General features: G+C 43.3%; 1 protein-coding gene across 1 annotated transcript in view; it reads left to right on the top strand.

The window, feature by feature from the left end:
- The first annotated feature begins 5913 nt into the window (after nt 1–5913).
- LOC137381613 (hepatic and glial cell adhesion molecule-like) overlaps nt 5914–26429 on the top strand; it is an 84371-nt gene continuing 63855 nt past the window's right edge. The window contains exon 1 of the mRNA XM_068054320.1: nt 5914–5998. Within this exon, the coding sequence (XP_067910421.1) occupies nt 5914–5998 (85 nt within the window). The remainder of the gene's footprint in view (nt 5999–26429) is intronic.

Genomic DNA, 26429 nt, shown 5'->3' with positions numbered 1-26429 from the left:
TTATGTTCTTACATTAATTGCATGGGGTAAGCATGACAGATAGAGCTCAACGTGGGGAAGTGTGAGGTCATCCACTTTGGGTTGACTCTTAATGCCTTTGAGCATCTAAGGATTGGTAATAAATGTTCCATTACCAGTGTAACCCATACCCTAAGAATGTACTTTAAAAAACACAGCCAAAGTTTGAATGACCCTGTACAAAACAAAAAGAGGATCATTTTAACTTTGGACGATAGTGTAAAATGTGCAATATTGGATCAGCGTACTTTATACAACTCTTCTGATCCAATATCACCCATTTTTATCCCATCGCACAAAAATCAGAATTGCCCTGAAGTGTTCTAATAACAATTAGACTTTGTGACCTTAGAGGGGCACTGCTTCACTTTAGTAGCAGAATAATACATGATGCATTGCATTTCATAATACCCCTGCCCTTATAAAACAGTATATTATCCAACTTACTGTGAGTGAGATCACAGAATTTGTGTCTATATATCCCATGGTGTTGCTCACAGTTGTTTCAGAAACACTAGTAGATTTTAATCTAGAATTAATTGAATAATATGTTCCATGCTAATGCAATGATCAGTCATAGTAATGAAGGTTCCAATGAAGTACAACACAAGCTCGAGGAACAGCATCTCACCTTTCAGTTAGCATTCTACAACCTTCTGGACTCAACTGTGAGTTCAACAACTTCAGACTATAATCTCTGCCCCCCACCCCCCCCCCGCCCCACCCCGCTCCGCTCCATTTTATTTCCTTTTCTTTGCATATTTCGGTCTTAATCTTGTTTTCTCTTGTTTTGCTTTTGGATGGCAGTTGTTCATTATTCTGCCATTCACACCTCCTCTGGATACAACTTTTGTCTCTTCACTTGTCCCATTATTACTCCCTTTGGTTCTGCCCCGCCAACTCTTTTGTCATTTAATGTCTCCCATCTTCCACCCTCCCTCATTTGACCTACTTAAAACTTAATACATTTCTAACCTTTCCCAGTTCTGAAGGTTCACTGACTTGAAACATTAACTTTGGTTCTCTCTCCACAGATGCTGGCAGACCTGCTGAGTACTTCCAGCATTTTCTGTTCTTATTTATTAAAGAGATGAAGCTGTTGTTTGCAACTTGCATGTCAACTAATGCAGTAAAGAAGGATACAGCCATCCACATATTTTGTGATTGCTAAACAAATAGAGATCAATTAGGGAGCATGATTTAGAACTGGCAACAGTATCACAGAGAAATTCAATTAGGCTAGTCAAACATGATTTGCCTGTAACAAGTCCATGATGGTTGTTATTTATTAACCCAATTTTGCCATGTGACAATTAATTTTTATCTTGGATTGTTTTCTCATTAGACTGACTAGCCTGTGATTGTGGGGTTTATCCCTCTCCCCTTTTTTGAACATTTACAATTCTGCAGACCTCTGGTACCACCCCCATATCTAAGGAGGAGTGGAAGATTGTGACCAGAGCCTCTGATATATCCACCCTTATTTCTCTCAGCAGCCTAGGATGCATCCTATGTCATGACCTTTTCAGATCCCGTATATGGCTGAGTTGACATGCAGCACCTGCACAGTGATGTGCATGCAGTTAATGGCATTCTGCACCATGGGAAAGCCTGCAATCCTATTAAAGCCAATGTGCTCGCTCCACTTACTGGTCTCTGGCTAGTAAGAATTAAATGTAGTTAGCTCTCTTTGAATAGAGAGCCTCCATTATGCAGCAGTAGATAGCAAACTATGAGATGATGCAAAAACCTCCAGCTTGGAAAGAGCCAGACGCATAAAATTTCATTGCCCCGATCACCTTCACAGCCACTGGCAATGCAGTTCTTGTCCTGCTCTGAGGTCGCAGGTGCAGATGACAGATTTCAATGAGGATGTTCTTATTGAAGGGCAGATGTCTCACACATTATTCGTTGCCGAGGTTCAGGTAGAATTGCTTCCTGACTACCCTGGGCAGATATGGCCTTCTGCTGAGAGCCCTTTCTCCTTCTCCCTCTTCGAGCAGCTTGACCCCTGTGGCCTCTTCTCATTCTCCCAGTCATATTGTATTCCAAGGAGAATGTCTACTAGTGCACCCATGGAAGAAATTGAAAATCAATGGAAAGCTAGATCCCTAGATCTCTCCCAGTCCTCTGATGCAATGGGCAAATGGTAGATGAAAGTTAACATAGAGAAGAAAAAAAGTGTATTCCAGCAGGGTGAATGAGAAAAACCCATATAAATGAAATGGTACAATTTTAAAGGGATTGCAGGAACACACAGATCTGGAGATAAATACTTAAATCTTTGAAAGGGCAAGTTGGAAAGGCTGTTCACAAAGCATGCTGGATCCTTGGTTTTTTACATAGAGACAGCAGTGTAAAAGCAAAGAAGTTATGCTAAATCTTTAGAATTCACTGGTTAAAGAAAGAAAGACCTGCATTTATATAGTGCCTTTCATGACAACTGAACATCTCAAAGCACTTTACAGCCAACGAAGTACCTTTGAAGTGTAGTCACTGTTGTAATGTAGGAAATGCGGCAGCCAATTGCACGCAGCAAACTCACACAAACAGCAATGTGATAATGACCAGGTAATCTGTTTTTGTGGTGTTGATTGAGGATAAATATTGTCCAAGGCATCGGGGATAACTTCCTTGCTCTTCTTTGAAATAGTGCCATGGGATTCTTTATGTCCACCTAAGGAAAAGCTGGGGTCTCAGTTTAACATTTCATCTGAAAGATGGCACCTCCAACAGTGCAGCAGTCCCTCAGTACTGTGTCAAGCTTGATAATTGTGAAGTTAGCCCCCAATTCTGGCACCACACTTTAGGAACAATGTCAAGGCCTTAGAGTGGGTGCAGAAGAGATTTACTAGTATAATATCAAGGATGCAGGACTTCAGTTATGCGGAGAGACAGGAGAAGCTGGGGTTGTTCTCCTTAAAGCAGAGCAGATTAAGGGCAGATTGAGGAGTTGACAACCATGAAGGGTATTGATAGAGCACATAAGGAGAAACTGTTTCCAGTGGCAGAAGAGGCAGAAACCAGATTACACAGTGTTAAGGTAATTGACAAAAGAACCAGAGGCAAATGAGGAGAATTTTCTTTACACAGTGAGTTGTTATGAATTGAAATGCACCGTCAGAAAGAGTGGTAGAAGCAGATTCAATAATAACTTTCGAATGGGAGTTTGATAAGTACTTGAATGGTGAAAATTTGCAGGACTATGGTGAAAGTGCAGGGGAGTGGGCCTGATTGGATAACTTTTTCAAGTAGCCGGCACAGGCACGGTAGGGCAAATAGTACAGAAGGAGACTATATCATTCTATGATTCTATGGAATACTATTAATTAGTTGAGCCTGTATGGTGTGGTCTGGTGTGTAATTTTTCATCATCTATAGTGGCAGGAGATTGATTTACAACCGTTATTATTACAGACAGGTGGAAAGGGGTGTGGCTGATTCCCACTTTTCCCCTTCCAACTGACTGCAGCAAGTGTTCTTGTGACTAGGGTTTTAACTTCTTTTGTTTTATTTGTGAAATAAACAGACAGTGACAGGTTTAAAACAGACGATTACTATTTATTGAGCACTATTCATTCCTGAAATAGTCATAAACACATCCACACTTGCATTCACTCGCACGCACGTGCACGCGCACACACACACGCACAAACGCAAGAGGTGATAGAGGGCAAAGGAGGTAAGTGGTTTGAAGTGAGGTAGATGTTCTGGATTCATGGTAAACCTGTTGAATCTTCTCGGAGATCAATTTCTCTTTCAAAGTTGCAGGCCTGGGTTGTTTTTAGATTTTTCTGCTGGTTGAGATCTCAGTCTGGAGACAGTGATCATTTCCAGTTCTCTGCTGCATGAGTTGAAGTGTAGAAATCACAGCAGGGCACATTCTTTGGCTTTTTCTGGATCCCTCAGCTCTTGGCTGGACATGCTTTTAGGGATGTTGTCCTGATTCTGTCTCTCTCCCTCTCTCCAGAGAGTTACTTTTTAAGGTCAAAGATTCCTCACATGTTGCCTTTGTTGGGAGAAGCAGATCCCCCTTCCTGTGGTGACAAACAATGGCCCAGGATGTGACTACTTCACACCTCCTTTGTTTCAGAAGAACCCATTCAATTCAAAAATGTCACTTGATAGGTTCAGGGTGGGTGTAATTGACATCTCTTAGCTTGGAATGTATCCTTTTGTCCTTAACAGGCCGTAAGACTGTTTGAATATACAGGGCCTAGTTGTTTGATCTTCGGCTGCCATTCCTGCAGCACATTGTCCACTTTTTTAAAGGAAAAGTCAATTTTTATAACTCTTCAGTTTGGGTTCTGTATTTCAATTGCTGCATGTCACATGAGCATGACCCCATATGGAGTCAGATACTCAGCTGATGATCAATCAGGATGCCAATGTTTTGAAGTCTACTTCAGCTTGAGACCGTGGTCAATGAGGGGACCACAAACAGCAATAAAAAGAGTGATAAATAAAATCTGTTTTTAGTGATGGGTGAGGGAAGAATGTTGGTCAGAACTCTTTCTTGCTCTTCTTCAAGTAGTACCACAAAGTTTTTACAACGTCCATTTGAACAGACAGGGCTTCAGTTTAATATCATTCAAAGGATGGCACCTCCAGTAATGCTGCACTTCCTCAGAACTGAACTGTCACCCTAGATTTTGTGCTAAAATCCTGGGTCTTGGATCACAGCCTTCTGCTTAGAGACATGAATGCTTCTAATTGAGCGAAGCTGGTACTATGCATGTGAACTACATGGACTAGTTCAATCCCAGGCTTTTATTTTATAAGAAAAAGAAAAGGGACAAAATAAAATTGTGGTCAAAAATCTATGATTGCAGCTGTGGAACCCAGTTACACCAACATTTGCAGGATAGCCTTGTTGGGTTGGAGCCTTAGACTGACCCTTAAGGTCATTTATAAAAGAGGAGGATGGGCCAGGGGCAGAAAACAGGGAAAACTGAATGTGTGTAGGGATATGTATAAGAGAGAGCATGTTCTGGTCTCAGGTAAGTAGTACATTAACAGGTTATAATGATTTTCAGACTGGGACATTACAGCATGTGTGAAATGTAATGGACAGGACATGTGCCATCTGAATGGGATTGTAAACTGTCAATCAAACTGACATAAAATTGGCATTTTCAGTGCATTGCTGAAGTGGCACTCATGGGCTAATGGGAAATGTCAGTCTCAAACTGATGGAATTATCGTAGTTTTTTTTAACAATATGCCAGGACAATTTCAGTTTCTATCTATACTGTTCTTGAAGCGTCCTTGGTTTTTTTGGCAGACAGGGAGCAGGGGAAAAAAAAAGCTCAAAGGAAATTCAGGGGGATGGAAGAAAAGTCTACAGGAAAGATCACCTGATTCTGATCTAGGCCTGTGGCATGTTGGCAGTCAGTAGGAGGGACTGGCTTACAACCTTCCAGTGTGGAGGCGAAATGCGATGTGCAGGATAAAAGTTGCAAGGGAGGAAAACTAATGGTCAGTGTGGCATTTAGTTTTAAAACAAAACTGTTGCTTTGAGGAAGCTCAAGCTGGCGGATTTGAGAACTCGCGAGTGTAAAGAGTTAATATCCATGCCAGAGGCAACTGACACCAGCAGTACCCAGTGAAGGCTTTGAGTTCAAATATCAGTTCCCATGTTTTCTCAAGAGGTTTCTTTTTTTGTAAAGGATAAGGACAAGATCTCCATCTTTATGTTTCTCCATCCTTTCTTTCCGAAGCTGGCATGGATTCTCAGTGCTGATGGCTTGGTAATAAATTAGAGAACACTGCTCTTCTATTCAGGGGCTTGGCAGAGCTGAGGTCTGTTGAAAACTCCTAGTGGTACTGAGGACGTGCCCTGATTATACAAATCATGCAAATCATCATCAGCCAGGAGCCAGTGTTAGTCCCAAAATGAAGGCAGAAAGGGAAGTATTCTCAAGAGGTTTCACTACTCTGCACTTTTTCAACATTTTCTGTTTTCTTCTAACACTGTCAGGTAGGACGTTTATTTTATTCTATCTTTTTAAAATATGTCAGCGTAACTTTATCCTGAGCTTTGATCTGACTCTGCTCCTACTGTAGTTTACTCGGTCCACTTGCTGATCTCTTGTTAAAGTCATTGAAGCCAGTCATTATATCGGAGCAGACATAGCCTCGGAAAACTTTTCTAAATATCCAAAAAAAAAGTATTTGTTGAAAAAATGATGATTCAAGTTTTTGTTTGTTAAATGCAAAAGCCTCTAAGGCATCCTGTGAAATAACTTGCATTGTTTATGCCTCTCTCACTTAGACAGAAACCATGTGAAGTGCCCACTCTATAGCATGCCTCTCTCCATGACATACTTTTTGTATGGTTTCCAGAGGGAGATTTATAGAAAGTCTGTATTGTACACTGATGGTGTAAACTTTTGCGCTTGACCGCAGTTCATGTTGATGCAGGCTGTCATATTTGGATAGCATAATTAGTTTGCAGAGGCAGGGGGTCATGCAGCTCTGTGTGGGCATTTACTGTGCACTTGTTTGGGCTTTAACTCTTTCAACATTGATGTCCACTGAGGATAGCATGTCTACATTTAGGAAACACTTTATGTTATCACACTCTTTCTTTCATCCTATGATTTTGGGCCATATTTATGGCCAATGGATATTCTCTGTTGGGGGTGGGGGGAGCTTCAGGACAACCTAAAATGAAACTTCTACTGATTTTTCTGTCCTACAAGTTGGCCAGGCATCACATGGTGCTGAGCCTCATGACTCGGCAGAGATCAACGACTCGACTTCTGGGTGAAGGCCAATTGGAATAGTGTTGTTCTTATAGTACTTACGGTGTACCTTTTACTTTATTTACTATATTCTCCCTAGTTCTGATGAAGTTGCTGACACATGCCCTGGTCCCTTTTATGGGCACCAGCCAGCCCTTCATGCTATAGTGACCATTGTTCATGTAAGAGCCCAGGTAATGAGAGCTTATTTGACTATTTGATCATGGGCTGATGACAACCAAGGCCAAACCCATTCTCACTAACAACCATGCAGGCATTAAGGGACACTTTCTAATAGGGATAAGTGAATAGAGATGAAACTCCAGTTGATTCTTCTTTCCCTTACCCAGGGGTACCGAGGCCAATTGCAGCACCCCAACAGCTGAGATCAGCTAATTGAGTATTGATTGGCCATCAAACATGGGATCCTCTTGTTGTGCATGGCTCAGTATCATACTGGGTTAAAATTATTCTCACAGTCCTCGTGGGTAATGTTTCACATCCGTGAAAGTAACCTGTAACAACAGGCATCTTAAGGCAGAGATTCAACTGAATATCTGCGACCAAGTCATAACCTTTTGAATGGTTTATGAATGCCAACACCCAACACTGAATAACCTTCTTAAATTCATAATATCACTTGTAGAATACGACTTCAAAAAAAGCACTAATTTTAAACTATTTTCTGTTATAGACAGATTTTTAATTAGGAATGAGTTGAAGGGTTATGGAGAATGGGCAGGAAAGTGGACTTGAGACCGAGATGAGATCAGCCATGGTCGTATTGAGTGGCGGAGCAGGCTCGAGGGGCTGAATTGCCTACTCCTGCTCCTAGTTCTTATGTTGTTATAGAAGGGATGGTGAGTGTGGTTGTGAAGGCATGGTAAATTTGAAAGATGGTAGTGGACTAGAACCTAAGGGGGTGAAATTGATCTACGCCAGTAGCATGAAATGGGGTTGCAGCAAATTCTTAGCCGATTTTTTACTGCACCTGATCTTCTTTCCACTCAAGTTCACAGAAAAAGATAGTTCAAACTCTTTTTGGAGACTTTCCTAGTTTCACTGTTGCTTTTACTTGGTTTGAAATTAAAAGTTGAGGCAATATTTACTAAGTCAATGGAGAAACCCGCACGCCTCCAATTAACTGAGTGTTGAGCTCATTGTGGAGCTCATTAACAGGCTATTGAACAGCATTATAGATTTTCAATCGGGAGGCACAGGGAAAATGGAGCGTCTGGACACGTTAGGCTGCAGTTGTCATGAACACAGCATGCAGCTATGAGTGCCAGTGGATGCACTGGTGAACAAATATAAGAAATGGAGATTTATGCTCAGCTGTTCAACCAGTAGCACAGAGTTGCCATTGCTGGCGCTGCACAACAGTGAGTGGTTAGACTCATGAGAGTGGCGTGAGATTGCTGGCATCAATTGGGCATCAGAGATTGGTAGATGAAGCCCTGGTGAATGAGCAAATGGCAGCTGAGGGAATTGAGATGGGAGCAGGCTACTCTGACATTGGACAGAATAGCAAGGAGGAGCTACTAAGTGCAAGTCAGGAGTGTGATGGAATACTCCTCATCACCATCAGGAAGCTCATCACCATCCAGGACAAAGTAACTCCCTTGATTGGCACCCCATCCATCACTTTAAACATTCACTCCCTCTACCACTAGCACATAGTGGCAGCAACTCACTAAGGGTCCTCTGACAGCACCTTCCTAACCTGCGAGCTGTACCAGCTAGAAGAGCAAGGGCAGCAGGCGCATGGGAACACCACCACCTGCAAGTTCTCCTCCAAGTCACACGTCATCCTAACTTGGAAATATATCCCCGCTCCATCAATGTCGCTCGGTCAAAATCTTGGAACTCCCTCCCTAATAGCATTGTGGGCATACCTACAGCACAAGGACTGCAGCGGTTCCAGAAGGCAGCTCACCACCATGTCTCAAGGACAATTAGGGATGGACAATAAATGCTTGCCTTGTCAGCGGTGTCCACATCCCATGAATTAATAAAAAAATGGAGCCCATGAGCAATATGTTAATTATGTTAATTTTCCCATTAATTTGTATATATCTTGATATCCAGTTGCCAGCATATCTTCATGTTCTGATTTAGGACTAAGGTGAGATAACAAGCTCTAGGAACAGCTCTCTCCCACAAAATTCAATCAGGACAAACCAACTCATAGGAAATATAAGCATAAATAGAATTGAGTTGTCTCAGATTTGTGGCCTGCGTTAACCAGGGCTTACAAGTTACATATAGCCCATAGGCACTAGCTGGACACAGCTATCATGAGTAGAAATACACACAACAGTTGAGCCCCCTCCATTTCTCTCATGAACACAATTGTTTTGGAATTCAGATGCCCCCCGCCCCACCCCGACCTCTGAGCCCCCTCTCCCCCATGCGAAAACACATAAACAAGTCCTAAAAGGAAACAATCTATGTCCTAGTGTTTGTGGCGAGGTTGATAAAAAAGATTACTTACCCTGCATCTCGAAATAAAATTAATCCTCTGATTTCTTGATATATACTGGGCAGGTAGCACTTATAAACAATGCAGATATTAAGTTTCAACAACTAGATCTACTAAGTCAGTTAGAAATATTGAGGAACAAGCATTCAGAAACATAGAAATACAGAAGGAGGCCATTCAGCTCATCGTGCCTGTGCCGGCAGTTTGAAAGAGTTATCCAATTCAGCTCACTCTCCGAACCTTTCCCCATAGCCCTGCAAATTTCCACCCTTCAAGTATTTATCAAACTCTGGTTTGCAATTTATTGAATCTGCTTCTACCACCCTTTCAGGAAGTGCATTCCAAACCATAGCAACGCACTGTGTAAAAAAATTCCCCTCATCTCACCTCTGGTTCTTTTGTCAATTACCAAAACCCTGTGTCCTTTAGTTACCGTCCCTTCTGCCACTGAAAACAATTTTTCCTTATGAACTCTGTCAAAACTCTTCATGATTTTGAACACCTCAATCTCCCTTAGCCTTCTCTACTTCACACGTAATTGAAGTCTTGTATCTCTGGTACCACAGCAGTAAATCTCCTCTCCTAGGGCCTTGGCGTCCCAGAAATGGACACAATGGTATAATTTTAACTCTGGGTAAGTCGATGGGTTTTGAGTGGGTTAAAATTGGGCCCAGAACTTCCTTGCTTTTGTATTCTATGCCTCTATTTATAAAGCCAAGGATTCTTTATGCTTTGTTAACAGATTTTCAAATTGTCCTGCCACCTTCAAAGATTTGTGTATGTCTATCCCCAGGTTTCTCTGTCCCTGCACCCCTTTAAGGATTATACCATTTCATTTATATTGCCTCTCTTCACCCTTCCTTCCAAAATGCACTTCACACTTCTCTGCATTGACTTTCATTTGCCATGTGTCTGCCCATTTCACCAGAGGTCCTGTGGACTGGGAAAATTCTAAGATATGAAATTGGGCTTGGTATTTGGGCGCTATGGATGCAGTGTTTGGGGACCAAAATGGCATCCAATGTGTGTACACAAACTTCTGCCAGGAATCACGCCAAATGTCGTATTTGTGAGTAAGCACATGCACAGCTAATGGCTGCCAGAAGTATGCAGAGGAGGCTGATAGTGATGTTGGACAGCGTGCAACATTGATTTGATGCCAGAGCTGCTATTTTGGACCTCAACACTCCAGGCAATGCCCTACCTTAGCCTTACACAGTTGAGCATATGTTAAACAGCAAGAAGGACCTCCTCTCCCCCCCCCCCCCCCCCACTGCCCCCACAACAAGCACTATTAGACGGGATAATCAGCTACTTCCAGATTAGTTGCTGGATGATTTCTTCTGGCTGTTGCTACAATTCTACAAGTGTTTGGTGCTTTCCATTGTTCTTTCAAGTTGCAAAAGTCTATAAAAAAAGACCATTTCTTCTGCCTATATTTTATATGGGCTGAGCAGAGTAGGTTGTTGTAGAATTATGGAAAAAATATCACAACTTATCTTCTTAATATTTGCCCTTCAGGATTGCAGCAGGTTTGAACCAAGGCTTGTTTTTATAGCAGTTTGTTATAGAATTGTAATCTTCCTTTCATGTGATCTGGCTTTTGCTGTAGCCTATACTAATTGAGTGAAGCTCCACTACCTGCGAGCTATTTTTAAAAATTCTTTCATGGGATGTGAGTATTTTTGCCCATCCCTCATTGCCATTGAGAAGGTGGTTGGTGAGCCATCCTCTTGAACCATTGTAGTCCTTGTGGTGTAGGTACACCCACAGTGCTGTTAGGAAGGGAGTTCCAGGCTTTTGACCCAGCAACAGTGAAGGAACAGCAATATAGTTCCACGTCAGGATGGTATGTGGCTTGGAGGGGAACTTGCTTTTGGTGTTGTTCCCATCCATCTGCTGCCCTTGTCCTTTTAGGTGGTAGAGGTCACAGGTTTGGAAGGTGCTGTTGAAGAAGGCTTGGTGAGTTCCTGCAGTGCATCTTGTTTATTGGTACATACTGCTGCCACTGTGCATTTGTGGTACAGGGAGTGAATGTTTAAGGTGGTGGAAGGGGTTCCAATCAAGTGGGCTGTTTTGTCCTGGATGGTGTCAAGCTTCTTGAGTGTTGTTGGAGCTGCTCCCATCCAGGCAAGTGGAGAGTATTCCATCACACTCCTGACTTGTACCTTATGGATCATGGACTATCTTTGGGGAGTCAAATGGTGAGTTATGCACTGCACAATTCCTAGTCTCTGAGCTGCTCTTGTAGCCACAATATTTATATGGCTGATCCAGCTAAGTTTCTGGTCAATGGTAACCCCCAAGCTGTTGATGGTGGGGGATTCAGCGATGGTAATGCTATTGAATGTCAAGGGGAGATGGTTAGATTCTCTCTTGTTGGAGATGGTCATTGCATGGTACTTGCATGCTATTTGTCACTTATCAGCCCAAGCCTGAATGCTCTCCTGGACTTGCTGCATGTGAAAACGACTGCTTCACTGTCTAAGGAGTCATGAATGGTACTGAACACTGTGTAATCATCAGCAAATATCCCTCTTCTGACCTTCTGATGGAGGGATGGTCATTGATGAAGCATCTGAAGATGGTTGGGCTTAGGACACTACCCTGAGGAACTCCTGCATCGATGTCCTGGGGCTTAGATGTTTGGCTCCCGACAACCACAACCCAAGTAAAACAGGTTTGGGATAGTTTGAAACCAGTTTCTATTGGGCATAAGTTTGTAATGTAAAGCATCTCGTATTTAAGCAGAGATTGGCAGTAAATTGCCATCTCATTCAGAGAGGATGGTTACATATGCAATAGATTTTTTGTGGGGAGGGGTGGTGGATCACTGCTGTTGAATTTTCTGTTGTTTCTTCTGATGTGAATGGCAGTAAGAAGAAAATTGTTGCACACGAGAACACTAGATGTAAACGAGAGATGGGCTGGGTAGTGAGCAATTTTTAAGCATGTGGGAATTCAGTGAAGAGTCCACTTCCTTTACCTTGCTGTGTTAGCAAGGTGGAATCTCAGAACCCGTGCTGATGTGGGCTAAAGCCGAGTTATAGCTATCAGTTCTGTCCATTTGATTCACAGAACAGGTGATGAAGTTTTCAGAATTCCAAATTAACCATTACTTTGTAGTAAGCAAGGAATGAAATGGAAATTCTCCATCTATGTAAGATATTCCAGTGGACAGTGTTGTATGATCGCTTCAAGAGTGATGTCCCTTTAAGAACTCAGTATGCTAATGAGCTAAGTGCTAAGAGATAATCATGTGACTAGAAGCCATAGTCACTCTGCAACTGTAACTCCCTAGACAAAGGTTCTGTACATAGTTTGCTCTGTACTGTATATAATAGTTAGCTGTTAATAAATATGTTTGAGATCTTCAAGGAATTGGAATCCACGTAACTCATTGTGTGACTTAAGACAACACAAAGAACACATGACAAACAGTACTATTTCCTTTTCATAGAATGTATGATCCAAATGTAAGACTTAAATTCAAACAAGCGGAGTATGGAAATGTGAATCAACAGAGCCTTTGTTAAGGTCAGCCAAAACTCTGCTACCCATGCTCTAACTCGCACCAAGTCACATTCATTCATCACCTCTCTGCTTGCAGACCTCTGTTGGCAATGCGTCAATTTTGAAATTCACATCCTTGATTTCAAGCACTTCATGGCTGCGCCCCTCCCTACAACCCTCTGAGATCTCTGCGCTCCACCAATTCTGGCCTCTTGAGCATCCCTGATTTTAAATGCTCAATCATTGGTGGCCCTGCCTTCAGTTCTCTAAGCCCTATGCTCCAGAAATCCCTCGCTGATCCTCTCGTCTTTCTACCTCTCTTTCCTCCTTTAAAATGATTCTTAAAATATACCCCCTTGACCAAGCTTTTGGTCATCTCCCCTAATATGTCCATATGTGGCTCGGAGTCAAATTTTGTTTGGTAACACTCCTGTGAAGCGCCTTGGGATGTTTTACTACATTAAAGGTGCTATATAAATAGAAGCTGTTGTTGTTGTTAAACTCTCTCATCTCACTTGCATGCTTTGAGCCAAAACTCCAGGTGAACCAAACAAGAAGCAAACAAACAAACACAGGGCTATATGATGAATATCCCCGATGTGTCAGTCCCTGGGACTGTTTATGGGTAAACATGGCTCAGATCTGGTGGTTTATATGCTTTTTACAAAATTTAAGACAAATTAGGCACATTGGTCAATGAAATTGATCAGAAGGATAGCTAAAGTAAAGCAGTTGTAAAAATAAAACTTGATATTATACAGAGCCTTATCACATCAAAATATCTTAAAGATTTGCATGCACAATTAATAACTTTTGATGTGCAATGACTATTGATATGTAGACAAATGTGGCAGCCATTGTACCAACAGTAACATTGTATAAAGAGCCATAAGAATATTGACTGGTTGATCGGTTTTTTTGGTGGTGATGTGTACAAAGCTACTGCCTAGATATGAATAACTCATTCCTATGGATCCAACCATATGCCCCTTGACTGCAAACCAATCATTATATACTCTTGAACAGCAGGTTAGTAACAACCTGAGAGTAGGCGGCTTATGCAAATTTCTTCTCCTAATACATTACAACAGTCTCCATTCATGATATCACTGGAGCTGAAGTTCAACACATTGCAGAAAAAATCTACACAAAATACTTGTTCCCAGACTCCATTAGCAAGTAGAAATCATGGGGCATGTGGTTGAATGCATATTACTGCTCTACTTGCATCTAATGCCCAGGCTCATAATTTGTTTTAGTCGTTCATGGGATGTGGGCATCGCTGACTAGGCCAGCATTTATTGCCCATCCTTAATTGCCCTTGAGAAGGTGGTGGTGAGCTGCCTCCTTGAACCGCTGCAGTCCATGTGGGGTAGGTGCATTCACAGTGCTGTTAGGAAGGGCGTTCCAGAATTTTGACCCAGCAACAGTGAAGGAACAGCAATATGTTTCCAAGTCAGGATGGTGTGTGGCTTGGAGGGGAACTTGCAGGTGGTGGCGTTCCCATGAATCTGCTGCCCTTGTCCTTCTAGGTGGTAGAGATTGCGGATTTGGAAGGTGCTGTCTCAGGAGCCTTGGTGCATTCTGCAGTGCATCTTGTAGATGGTACATACTGCTGCCATTGTGCATTGGTGGTGGAGGGAGTGAATATTTGTGGATGGGGTGCCAATCAAGTGGGCTGCTTTGTCCTGGATGGTGTCGAGCTTCTTGAGTATTGTTGGAGCTGCACCCATCCAGGCAAGCGGAGAGTATTCTATCACACTTCTGATTTGTGCCTTTGTAGATGGTGGTCAGGCTTTGGGGATTCTATAACCACAAGCTAAGCCAGTTGACTTGAGCTTATCTTGCCTAAACCTGGAATGTGAAAAAATTTCCCAATTATCCATTGGCAAGTTTCACCTCATAACAGGCGCATGTTTATAAAATCTAATCGCTTTTACTTCTCTGGACTTTATGAACTAGTCCAGGTCCAGGTAGAATCCCCAAGTTCACGTATAATCCTTATCTAAGAATGAGGTTTCTTGGCAAACTGCTTGTGCATTTTTCAGATTTATAATGGGCCGAATTTTGCATTCAGTGGAGAATGAACAGTGCTACCCATTACACTTACACTTGCCCACAGACTTTCTGTGGGTATTTGCACTGGATGGACTGTGATTAGAAAACCATTTCAGTACAGCACCCTCCACAGGCGATCTGGGACCTGTGTGAACAGGGCAAGTATCTTAAATGAGACGTGAAGAGTCTGAACCAGGAAGTGTAAGTTAGAACAGTTAATTCAGCGTCAATCATGTACAAAAAGTGAATTAGAGGGGGAAAGAAAGATGGGATTAAGAGAGTGAGATAAAAGACACAAAGAAAAAGTTAAAAGTAAGACATTTAATTTAATTTAAAAAAAATCTCTAACAGCTAAATTCCTAATAGGACTCCACTCTTATCAAAGTTAATTTTCAGTGCCAGAGAGGTTATTTGGCAATAATTAAGACTTCATGCACTGCTAAAAATTTACTTTCACTGGAATGGACTAGACCTGACTTTCTCTGGTAATTTTAGTGTATATCTATCGCAAAAGTACCCCAATTTTATGCTTTCCATGTGTTTTAATGTTGAGTCCATCTGTGAAACACCGGTATAGTGCAGTTTCTGCAGGAGCAAGGCAACCTGGACTGCAACTTCCTGATTTCTGCCTAATTTACTCGTTAATAATGGTGAGTGCTAATAACATCACTAATTTTTCCACAAAATCTGAACCTATATTTGATGTGTGTCGCCGTATATTTAGCTTCTTACAATCTCAGATGGCAGACAATATTTTTTAACTAGCACATCCAAATATCTGAAACACAACTCTCTTCTTTTATACTTATTACCTCTCTGAGCTATTTTAATATAAGGGTTAAGTCACGACTCCCACCACCTTACATCCTACTCCAACCATAGTTTGGGTCATGGATATTTCCACATTCAATATAATTGTTGCTCTATCACTGTTGGCAGTCATGCATCCAGACTCAATTGCATTGGAAGGGGTCAGAGTTTATAATGTTCTTCCTAGAAGATAGATTGCCTGGCTATTTTGTGGTTTTCCATCCAATTGAACTGTCATCTGAGACAAGCGAGTTCTAAGTGATCGGTAGGCCTGGACTCACAAGGAAACTATGGTCCTCCTCTGTCTAGGTCTTCCCCACTTCCCCAACACTTGTCTTCTGAGCTTCTCTCCCACCTTCCTCCACCATCTCCCCCAACCGCCCCGATGTACTTAGCAGACTGCTGGGTATCATTTCTGCAGGTCCCTGGCAGCAGCCTGAGATGAGTGTAGATTTCTCTCTTGATTGAAGGATCAATTGAAAATACTGGGTTACTTCTAGCTCTCACTGCTGTGTAACGTCAATGTCGGATTCTGCAGCAGGGCATTTTTTTTTCTGGCTTGGCTGGAACACAAGCTGTTAGAATGTTGCTTTTCTTTTCTCTCTCTGGCTGTCTTTTTCTAAAGGCAAAGCTGTTATCCCTCACCTCCTGTTAGAAGACACTCTGGTCTCTTCCCCATGGTGATCGCATAATGACTACTTCATACCTTCTTTGTTTCGAAGGAAGACATTCAATTCTGGAATGTTTTAGGATAGGTGTAGGATGGGGTCAGTTGACACCTCTTAGCTTTGAAGATTTGTTCTTTGTCTTTGTCAGACAGTTTGAATACATAAAAGGCCAATCCCTTTTTCTTCGGTGGCCATTTTGGACCATTGTTCACTTTTAAAATGAAAGTTCATTTATTACAGACAAAGGCAGTTTTTCCTAACTCTTCAGAGTTAGTCCATGATTGTTGTATCATCATACTTCTGGTGTGTACGACATTATGTAAATGTTTAATGTTACTCGCTCCTACATATGTTATGCCACATTTATCCACATTAAACTCCATCTATCATATCTCAGCCCATCTTTTTAATTGGTTCAAATCACTTTGAAAATTATCAATTGCTTTTCTACTATAATCGGGAAGTAATTGCTGGATGGGACTTGTCCTGCTTTTTGAGACATGACATCCCTGGGCAATTTTTCTCCTTGGTGAGTAAATGCCACTGTTGTAGCTGTTTTGGAAAAGCTTGGCTGAAGACATGACTAGTTTTCCTTTGTATCTTAGTTTTAATAAACTTTGTTGTTTTGAAACGGAGGGAAGTATTAGCACGTGACCCTTATCATTAGACATAGCTTAAGGAAAAGAAAGATCATGAAAAGGATCATGAAGTTAGTTAATTGTTGGAGCTGGGCTGTGCACTGTCCTTAACCCATACTATACCTAATCAGGGCACTTGGTGAGATAATGTAAAAGGAGCTCAACACTGTATTTAACCTGCATTGTGTTAGCTGTGGCTCTTGTCTCTGAGTCAGAAGGTTTGTGGGTTCAAACTCTACTCGAGAGATTTTAGCACAAAATCTAGACTGATACTGCAATGGAGTACTGAGGGAATGCTGCACTGTCGGAGGTGCTGTCTGTTGGATGCGACGGTAAACCAAGGCCCCTTCTTTTCTCACAGGTGGTGCTATTTCAAAGATGAGCAGTAGGTTCTGCCAGTTTCCTGGTCAATACTTATCCCTCAGCCAATATCACTTAAAAAAAAAGATAATCTGGTGATTATTAATGTTTGTGTGTCTTTGTTGTGTGCAAATTGCATTTCCTACATTACAACAGCAACTCAATTTCAAAAATGCTGCACGGCTGTAAAGCGCTTTGGGACATCTGAGTTTGAGAAAGGCACTATTTAAATACAAGCCTTTCTTTCTTTTTGTATGTTGCGTGACCCAAGAGTTCTTATATGCTAATGTAAGGTTAATTCCATCTATCTATGCTGACCCAGGTCTGCTTGATGGATATAATACTCTTACATTATACCTTATTTGCTCTTTGACTGATCTCAGAGTCTTTGATGTTATTACTGGATTGAAACAGGAAAAATATTCTAAGCCTCATTCTGGATGTGATCCATATTGAATAAATCAGCAACAGAGGTCAGTTTGCCCTTCAACCCAACAGCCTCACGTAAGGGAGGTAGAGAACCCCTCAGGAACTTAGAGGACAGAGAGTATGAAAATGAACTTAATCTATCTGAACAATGCCCTAACAATTGTGGAGCAGTACACACAGATACAGGATATCAGGAAATTGATCTTAGCTGGGTTGTTACGAGGCTGTAAATACTGGAGGCGAAGCACCAAAAGAGTAAGAGGAAGGGACAATCAGTGGTGAGCCCATTCTTGTACACCACGTAGCCGTGAATTTGCTAACAACACCGATAGACACGTGAGACTGGCTACCTTGCAGCTGGGTATGGTACAGAGTATGCAGAAGTTTACAAGATTGAGGAGGAAGTATTAAAATGAAATAAATAGAAGGGAGGGAAAAAAACAAGGCAAATGATAGCAGGCTCCCCAGACTTCCTGTACTCTTCAGCTATCACTGTATTTTATCTTGTTCCTCACATTTCACAATAATCACATTCACTATCAGTGCTGCCCGAACCAATACAGGACTTCAAAGAGGGGATGCTAGCTACCGAGATTTTATATTTGTTGAAATGCTAATTATATTTAATATTCATTAAGCAGGGATCTAATTTAAATATCTATTTTTCAACGTGAGGCGAAAGTTTGGCTACTTCTTCGAACTGTCACCAACAGGATTTGAACTGTTCCAGCCAAACTAATTAGAATTAAAATGAGACAGATGACCAGAGTGAGGAACATAAAGGCTGCTCAGTGGACCACTAACACATTGGGTTGAGAACTCTAGCACAGAGTTGTGCTACTGCCAAAAATATCGCTAAGACAGCCAGGATGCAGGAATTTCAAAATTAAAATGTGACGTCATGGTATGTGATTAGGACAGGACCTGACAGATATCTATTGTGCTGATTTCAAAGAAGAGCACAGGAGTGTCCTTGCCAATATTTACCCCTCAACCAATATCACTAAAAACGGATTATTTGGTCATTTTCTCATAGCTGTTTGGACTTTACTGTGTGCAATTTGCCTGCCATTTTTCCTACATTACAAGAGTGACTGCATTTCAATTTTATCTCAATGGTTGTGAAGTGCTTTGGGGCATACTGAGGTTGTGAAAGGTACTATATAAAGTCTTTCTTGCAGTTTGATCTTTGGAATGTGAGAAAAGAACGAGGGTGCTAAGTGCTGGAGATGGTCTGTATCACATTTATGTGCCAGGAGGGCTTAGCTGACGCCAGGCCAGATCCCAGCTCTGCAGGGATTCTGCCTCCTTTGGAGCAGACCTGTAACTTCCGGTTGGCGATGCCATGGGCATGTCTTCTGCTCGTGGCCCCACATCAAAAGGGCACTACAGGGTCTGAGCTGGGGGTGCACTCCCAGGCTTCCTCAGATAATTCCTCCTTTTATGTCATTTGAAAAGCTTCAGCAGAACTCACCCCATCTCAGATCAGATGGAACTTATCACTTTCTGTAGTTGGAAATTCTGCAATGGAAGCAATAGGCTGTGAATTTGGGCTCCATAGCACTGCTGGTGCCAGTGCTACAGAAGCCCCACAGGCATAAAATGGTATGGGTTGCTGGCCATTTCTGGCACGTTCTGCATGACACCCTTTGCTGGACAGGGTGCTAGCATGGGTGTGCCATTCCTGTGCCAGTAGAGTGAGGAGATGCCAGATAGTGATGTCAATCAGCTGTTCCGGTTGATTTGACATGCATCTTTCAAACTTGATCTGAGCATGTACACTGAATACTCTTAGCTGAACATGTGCTCAGCTGCATGAGGAACCTCAGATAACTGTATTTAAAAGAACAGGCATACAATTTCCAGGTTTATGAAAGTACTGTACTTTGTTTTTGAAAGTCTGTTGGTGAGTTTGTGCATCTATACAGGGTTGGCAGAGTATGCTGTGACTCAGTTGGTAATACTCTCCCCTTGAGTCAGAGGTTGTGGGTTCAAGTCCCACTTCAGGATTTGAACACAAAAATCAAGGCTGACTCTCAGCGTAGTACTGAGGGAGTGCTGCACTGTTGGAGGTGCTTGCCTTTCAGGTGAGACTCTAAAGTGAGGCCACTTCTGTCCTCTCAGGTGGATATAAAAGATCCTATGGTATTATTTCAAAGAAGACTTACCTTCCAGGAGAGCAGCGGAGAGGAGTCCAGGCGCACTGGAGCTTGAAAACAAAGTGAGCAGTGACATCACAGGAAAGCTGCAAGGTGATTGGTTGTTGATAACTCCTGTTAGGGAATAACTCTAAATAGCTGGGTTAGTGCATTACTGTAGGGTGTGTGTGTAAATAGCTTAATAATAAGGAATAAGAGCAGCTTTTTTTTAAGTGTTTATTTTAACTAGTGAACTGTATTGAGTTTTAGTAGGATTTATCAGTACTAGTAAGGTTTTATTAATAATTCTAAGCTGTAGTGATTTTGGTAAGGTTTTTTTAGCAGTAGCAAAGGGTCAACTAATAAATAAAAGAATGGCAGGGTTGCTTCAACCTCGAGAGTGCACCGCCTGTGCTACGTGGGAGCTCCAGGATGCTTCCCATATCCTGGAGAACCATTTGTGCAGGAAGTGTCATCATTGAAGCAGCTCAAGCTCCGGGATTTGGAATTTGAGCGGCAGCTGGCGACACTGCGGTGCATTTATGAGGATGAAAGCTACGTGGAAAGCACATTTATAGATGTGGTCACCCCACAGCTTAAGAGTATGCAGGGAGAGAGGGAATGGGTGACCACCAGACAGTCAAAAAGAATCAGGCAGGTAGTGCAGGAGACCCGAGTGCATCTCACTCTCCAACAGGTATTCAGTTCTGAAAACTGAGGAAAGTGATGCTTCACCTGGGGAGTACAGCCAGAGCCAAGTCCATGGCACCACGGGTGGCACAGCTGCACTGCGGGGTACAGGGAAGACTGGAAGAACCATCGTGATAGGTGATTCAATAGTCAGGGGAACAGACAGGCATTTCTGTGGCTGCAGACGTAGATCCAGGATGGTGTGTTCCCTCCCTAGTGCCAGGGTCAAGAATGTCACTGAGTGGCTGCAGAGAATCCTGAAGAGGGAGGGTGAACAGCCAGCAGTCGTGGTCCACATCAGAACCAATGACATAGGTAGAAAGAGGGATGTGGTCTTGCAGTCAGAAGTTAGGGAGCTCGGTAAGAAATTAGCAAGCAGGACCTCAAAAGTAGTAATCTCTGGATTACTCCCAGTGCCACGTGCAAGTGAGTATAGAAATAGATGGATAAGACAAAGGAATGCATGGCTGAAAAGATGGTGCAGGAGGGAGGGCTTCAGATTCCTGGGACATTGGGACCGTCTCTGGGGGACGGGTTGCACCTGAACAGAGCCAGGACAGAGTTCCTTGCGGGACGTTTTGCTAGTGCTGTTGGGAAGGGTTTAAACTAGTTTGGCCGGGGGCTGGGGACCTAAGGCTAGACTCAGTTGGGACAAAATCAGAAATTAAAATGGAAGGCAGAATATTAATGGATGAATCTGGAAGACAGAGGAAGCGAGGGTTAGAAAATAAAAAAAAGAGTCTGACAGTGCTCAAGGGTACCTATGTCAATGCAAGGAGTATAGCAAATAAAGCAGATGAGCTGTGGGCACAGATAGACACATGGCTTAAGGAAGGACAGGAATGGCAGCTCAACAGAGGCGATAGGGAGGGGAATAAGAAAGGAGAGGGAGTGGCAATTTTGGTCAAGAAAACTATTACAGCTGTGTGGAGGGATGATATGTTGGAAGGTTCATCGAATGAGGCCATATGGATTGAGCTAAGGAACAAAAAGGGGCAATTACACTACTGGGAGTGTACTATAGACCCCCAAACAGTCAGAGGGAGATAGAATAGCAGATATGTAGCCAAATCTCTGAGAAGTGCAAGAACAATAGGGCAGTAATAGCAGGGGACAAAGCAGCCCGCTTGATTGTCAACCCATCCACCACCTTCAACATTCACTCCCTCCACCTCTGATGCACAGTGGCAGCAGTGTGTACCATATACAAGATGCACTGTAGCAATGCACCAAGTCTCCTTAGACAGCACCTTCCAAACCCGCGACCACGTAGAAGGACAAGGGCAGCAGATGCATGGGAACACCACCACCTGCAATTTCCCCTCCAAGTCACACACCATCCTGACTTGGAAATATATTGCCGTTCCTTTACAGTTGCTGGGTCAGATTCCTGGAACTCCCTACCTAACAGCACTGTGGGTGTACCGACACCACAAGGACTGCAACAGTTCAAAAGGATGGCTCACCACCATTTTCTCAAGGGAAACTAGGGACGGGCTGTAAATGCTGCCCTTGCCAGCGATGCTGACATCCCATGAACAAATAAAAAAAAATTATTCACTCTTGCACATTCCCTTAGTGTCTGTCTTGTGAGTTTCTTTTCCTGGCTTAGTGCTCCTAAATAGTTCTTTCCCAGTGGCTGCAGCATGGCTGGGGGAAGGCTGCTGACTTTCACTGGGGGAGACTGCGGATGGTCTTGCAGGCCAACCTTGAGCAGCTTTGGGCCTTGAGGGCCCGGCTTCAGAATGCACCACCTCGGCATGGGTGGCAGCAGTATTGGCTGGCTGGCAGAGAAACAACAGTAAAGGCACTGGCAGTGTGGCAGTGGTGGGAGCCCGAATACTGTATAGCAGGTTTGTGCTCCACAATGCCATCACCACTCAGCAATCCTAGTAATCTTCTGGAGGACAGATTGCTGGACTTCTGTGAGAGCCTGCATACCCCTTTGAGCACTGAGATCTGCAGTCTTAGCCTGCATGGCAGCAAGCATGGATCTCATGACCGCCATCTGAGTTTTCACTGCAGCATGGAGACTTTGGGTGGCTTTCACCTATGCTGGAATGGAAGCTGAGACAGAAACCACCAGCTCCTGCATCACGCTGGGTCTGCAAATGTTGCCATGGAGTTGGCTATCACTTCCACGCTGGAAAACATGGGCTGTTAGCTCTGAAAGAAACCCTGTGCCACATTGGAGCCAGACTCTTCCATGCTCCTTGATAGTGACAGGAGACTGTCTGGCAGGCTTGCCAATACACAAGCATCTCAGCACGCATTTCATCAGCATTGTCCTGTATGCTGCCCAATTGAAGTCCTCATTTCTGTCCTCTGTAGCAGAACTCATCTCCAACCTCACCCTCTGGTGAGCTGGCACAATTATTTCCTATGGCTTGTCTGCAGCCCACTCATGCCCAGTGATTCACCTTGTGCAGATCTCAACGCTATACCAGCCTTTAAAGTTTGCGCAATGCCAGTTTCTGAGCTGGTGGCTGCAAGTATTAGATCAAGTGACTGTACTTCTTTGTCAGTGTTATGATGGTGTTCTCACTCTCTTCCTGGGGCTGCTGTGGCTGTGTAGGTGGCACTTCTTGGGTATCTGAATGCATAAAATCAGAAGGTGGAGAGCTGGGGGTGAAGTAGTGGAGGGAGTAGGAAAGCAAAAGATCCATTGTCACACATAGAAACAGTGGAACATAGGAATTGGAGTAGGCCATTTAGGCCCTAGAGCCTGCTCTGCTATTCAATGAGACTATGGCTGATCTGTGACCTAATTCTATATACCTGCCTTTGCCCCATATCCCTTGATACCTGTGGCTAAGCAATCAGTTTTAAAATTAACAATTGATCTAGCATCAATTGCTGTATGTGGAAGAGAGTTCCAAACTTCTACCACCCTTTTTGTGAAGAAGTGTTTCCTAATATTACTCCTGAAAGATCTGGTTCTAATTTTTTTGACTAGTCCTAGACTCCTCCAACTAGAGGATGGAAATAGTTTCTCCCAATCTTTTCTACCTGTTCCCCTTCATATTTTGAAAACCTCAATCAAATTTCCCCTTAACCTCTAAATTCCAGGGAATGCAACCCTAGTTTGTGTAATCTCTCCTTGTAATTTAACCTTTGGAGTTCATTCATTGCAGCTTCCCTTTAACAGGGACAGACTGCCATTAAGAGCTGGTGGCTTGCTGGAACATGTGCTAGCCTCGTGTGCTGTTAAGCCCCCTGTTGAACATGCAGGCAGCCATTCAAATGAGGATGCAGCAAGAGGTTTTTGAATCGCGATCCCTGCACCCGAAAATGGGCCATAATGAATTTTTAACCCAAAGAGTTTTAAAAATATTCCAGCCGGAAGACTCAACCTTAACTTACAAGTGTAAATCGGTTCAAACCAGAGAGGACTCAGCTGACGAAACCTTGGAGAATATGGGCCCACTGTAGTTGAATAAATGCTCCGACATCAGAATTTCAGATGGGCTCTCTGACCTTATGCAAGGGTAAGTGAGGGATCTGCTCAACTGGATCCAAAGAGTTTTATTTTTATTTATCTGAGTTGTGCATTCATGCAGCAGAGTGTGCCCCCAGGAATTTCCAGGCTGAGAACTTTACAGCTAGTATGTTTGAAACCCCAATGGTTCAAACAGCTTATTCAGTGAGTCACAGCTAAAACCAGAACATACTGAAAATACTCAGCAGGTCAGCATCTGTGGAGGGAGAAACAGCATTAACATTTCAGGTCACTGACCTTTCATCAAATTCTATAAGGTCTCTATTCTATTCTCCCAGTTTTTTCATATCAGTCGCATCTTTGTTGACGATGTCAGCTTTCACAACAGTGCTTTCAATATGTCTTTCTTTTTCCTCAACTGAAGGTGATTGACAGGATCTTTGACTATGTGGATCCCATTTCTTGCACACTGCCCTCACCCCTTTCCCTCCCTGCAAGAACCACAATAGGTACTCCCTTGACCTCATCTTCCACGCCACCAGCCTTCATAGTCAATGTAATGTCCCCTGCCATTTCTGCCACCTCCAGCACGATACTATTGCCAAACACATCTTCCCCTCCCATTCCCTTTCAGCAATCTGGAGGGACCATTCCCTCCAAAACACTGATCCACTCTTCAGTCACTCCCAACACCCCTCTCCTTCCCATGGCGCCTTTCCATTGCAAGTAGAGGAGATGTAAAACCTGCCCTTTCACCTCCTTCCCTTCCCACCATCCAGGGCTCAAAACACTCTTTCCAGGTGAAACCACAATTTACTTTTACTTCTTTTAATTTAGTATACTGTATTTGCTGCTCATGATGCATTCTCCTCTACAGTGGGGAGACCAAATGTAGATTGGATGATTTCTTTGCTGAATACCTCCATTCAGTTTGCAAACATGACCCTTCGCTTTTGATGGCTTGCCTTTTTAATTCTCCGTCCCACACTGACTTCTCTGACATTTGCGTCCTACATTGTTTTAATGAAACTTAACGCAAGCTAGAGGAAAACACCTCACTTTTAGATTAGGCACTTTACAACCTTCTGGACTCAACATTGAGTAGACCAATTTCAGATCATAAACACTGCTCCCATTTTCTCAGACACCTGGTGCAGCTTTTGCTATTTAGTCTGGATTCATCTTTTGTTTCTATACTGCTCCCATTACCACCCAACTTTTACCTTGCCCTATCATCCCTTTTGTCACTTATTCACTCCTGCCTTCCACAATATCATGGACCTTCTCTTTTGTTCTTTCCCTGTCCCCCCTTTCCCTGCCTCTGTACGCTCTTAAAAACTGCTACATCTCTAACATTTTCCAGTTTGATGAAAGGTCATCATCCTGAAACGTTAACTCTGTTTCTCTCTCCACAGATGCTGCCAGACCTGATGAGTATTTCCAGCATTTTCTGTCTTTATTTCAGATTTCCAGCATTCGCAGTGTTTTGCTTTTGAGCAGTAGAGTTATTCAGGTAAGGTCCATCAGTGGTCAATCTGCAGTCTCAGCTGAGTTAGCTAATCGCACCTGGGTGTCACAATAGTAACTCAATTAAAGCCTATCTCGGGTATAAAATTAAAACCCGACCCGGGCCCGACCTGACAACAGCCAACCCGAGCCCGACCCGGGCTCAACCCGACAACAACCAACCCGAACCCGACCCGGGCCCGACCCGACAACAACCAACCCGAACCCGACCCGGGCCCAACCCGACAAAAACCAACCCGGGCCCAACCCGACAACAACCAACCCGAACCCGACCCGGGCCCGACCCGACAACAACCAACCCGAACCCGACCCGGGCCCGACCCGACAAAAACCAACCCGGGCCCAACCCGACAACAACCAACCCGAGCCCGACCCGGGCCCAACCCGACAAAAACCAACCCGAACCCGACCCGGGCCCGACCTGACAACAGCCAACCCGAACCCGACCCGGGCCCTACCTGACAACAGCCAACCCGAACCTGACCCGGGCCCGAGTCCTTTAATTTTTTTAAATGCCCGACCCGAAAATTATAAACATATTATTGAAACAGAAAAAGATGGTAGATTAAAATGAAAACAAAACAAAACAAAACAGTACAGTCCAACCCGACCCAACCTGAGCCCGAATGCTGGATGCAGAATACAGACTGGCCCGACCCGGTCCCGACACATGTAATCGGGTTATGTCAGGTTCGGGCTGGGTAGCCAGGCTTTAACCTCAATAACCTGGACTATGGAGGGATAGATTGTCCAGGTTTCTGTTCCTGGTTGCTCTTTATCGATGCCAGGTGGAAGTACATGTTTGTGGATTTTGGGAAATGAAAAGACTGGACTTGACTATGATTGGACTTGGCTGTCATGGCACTCACTGTCAAGGTCAACATGTGACTAATGGTTGCCACATGGGTAAAGG

The sequence above is a fragment of the Heterodontus francisci genome, chromosome 22, assembly GCF_036365525.1.
Source record: "Heterodontus francisci isolate sHetFra1 chromosome 22, sHetFra1.hap1, whole genome shotgun sequence".
NCBI lineage: Eukaryota > Metazoa > Chordata > Chondrichthyes > Heterodontiformes > Heterodontidae > Heterodontus > Heterodontus francisci.
This window is presented reverse-complemented; position numbering and strand designations above follow the sequence as displayed.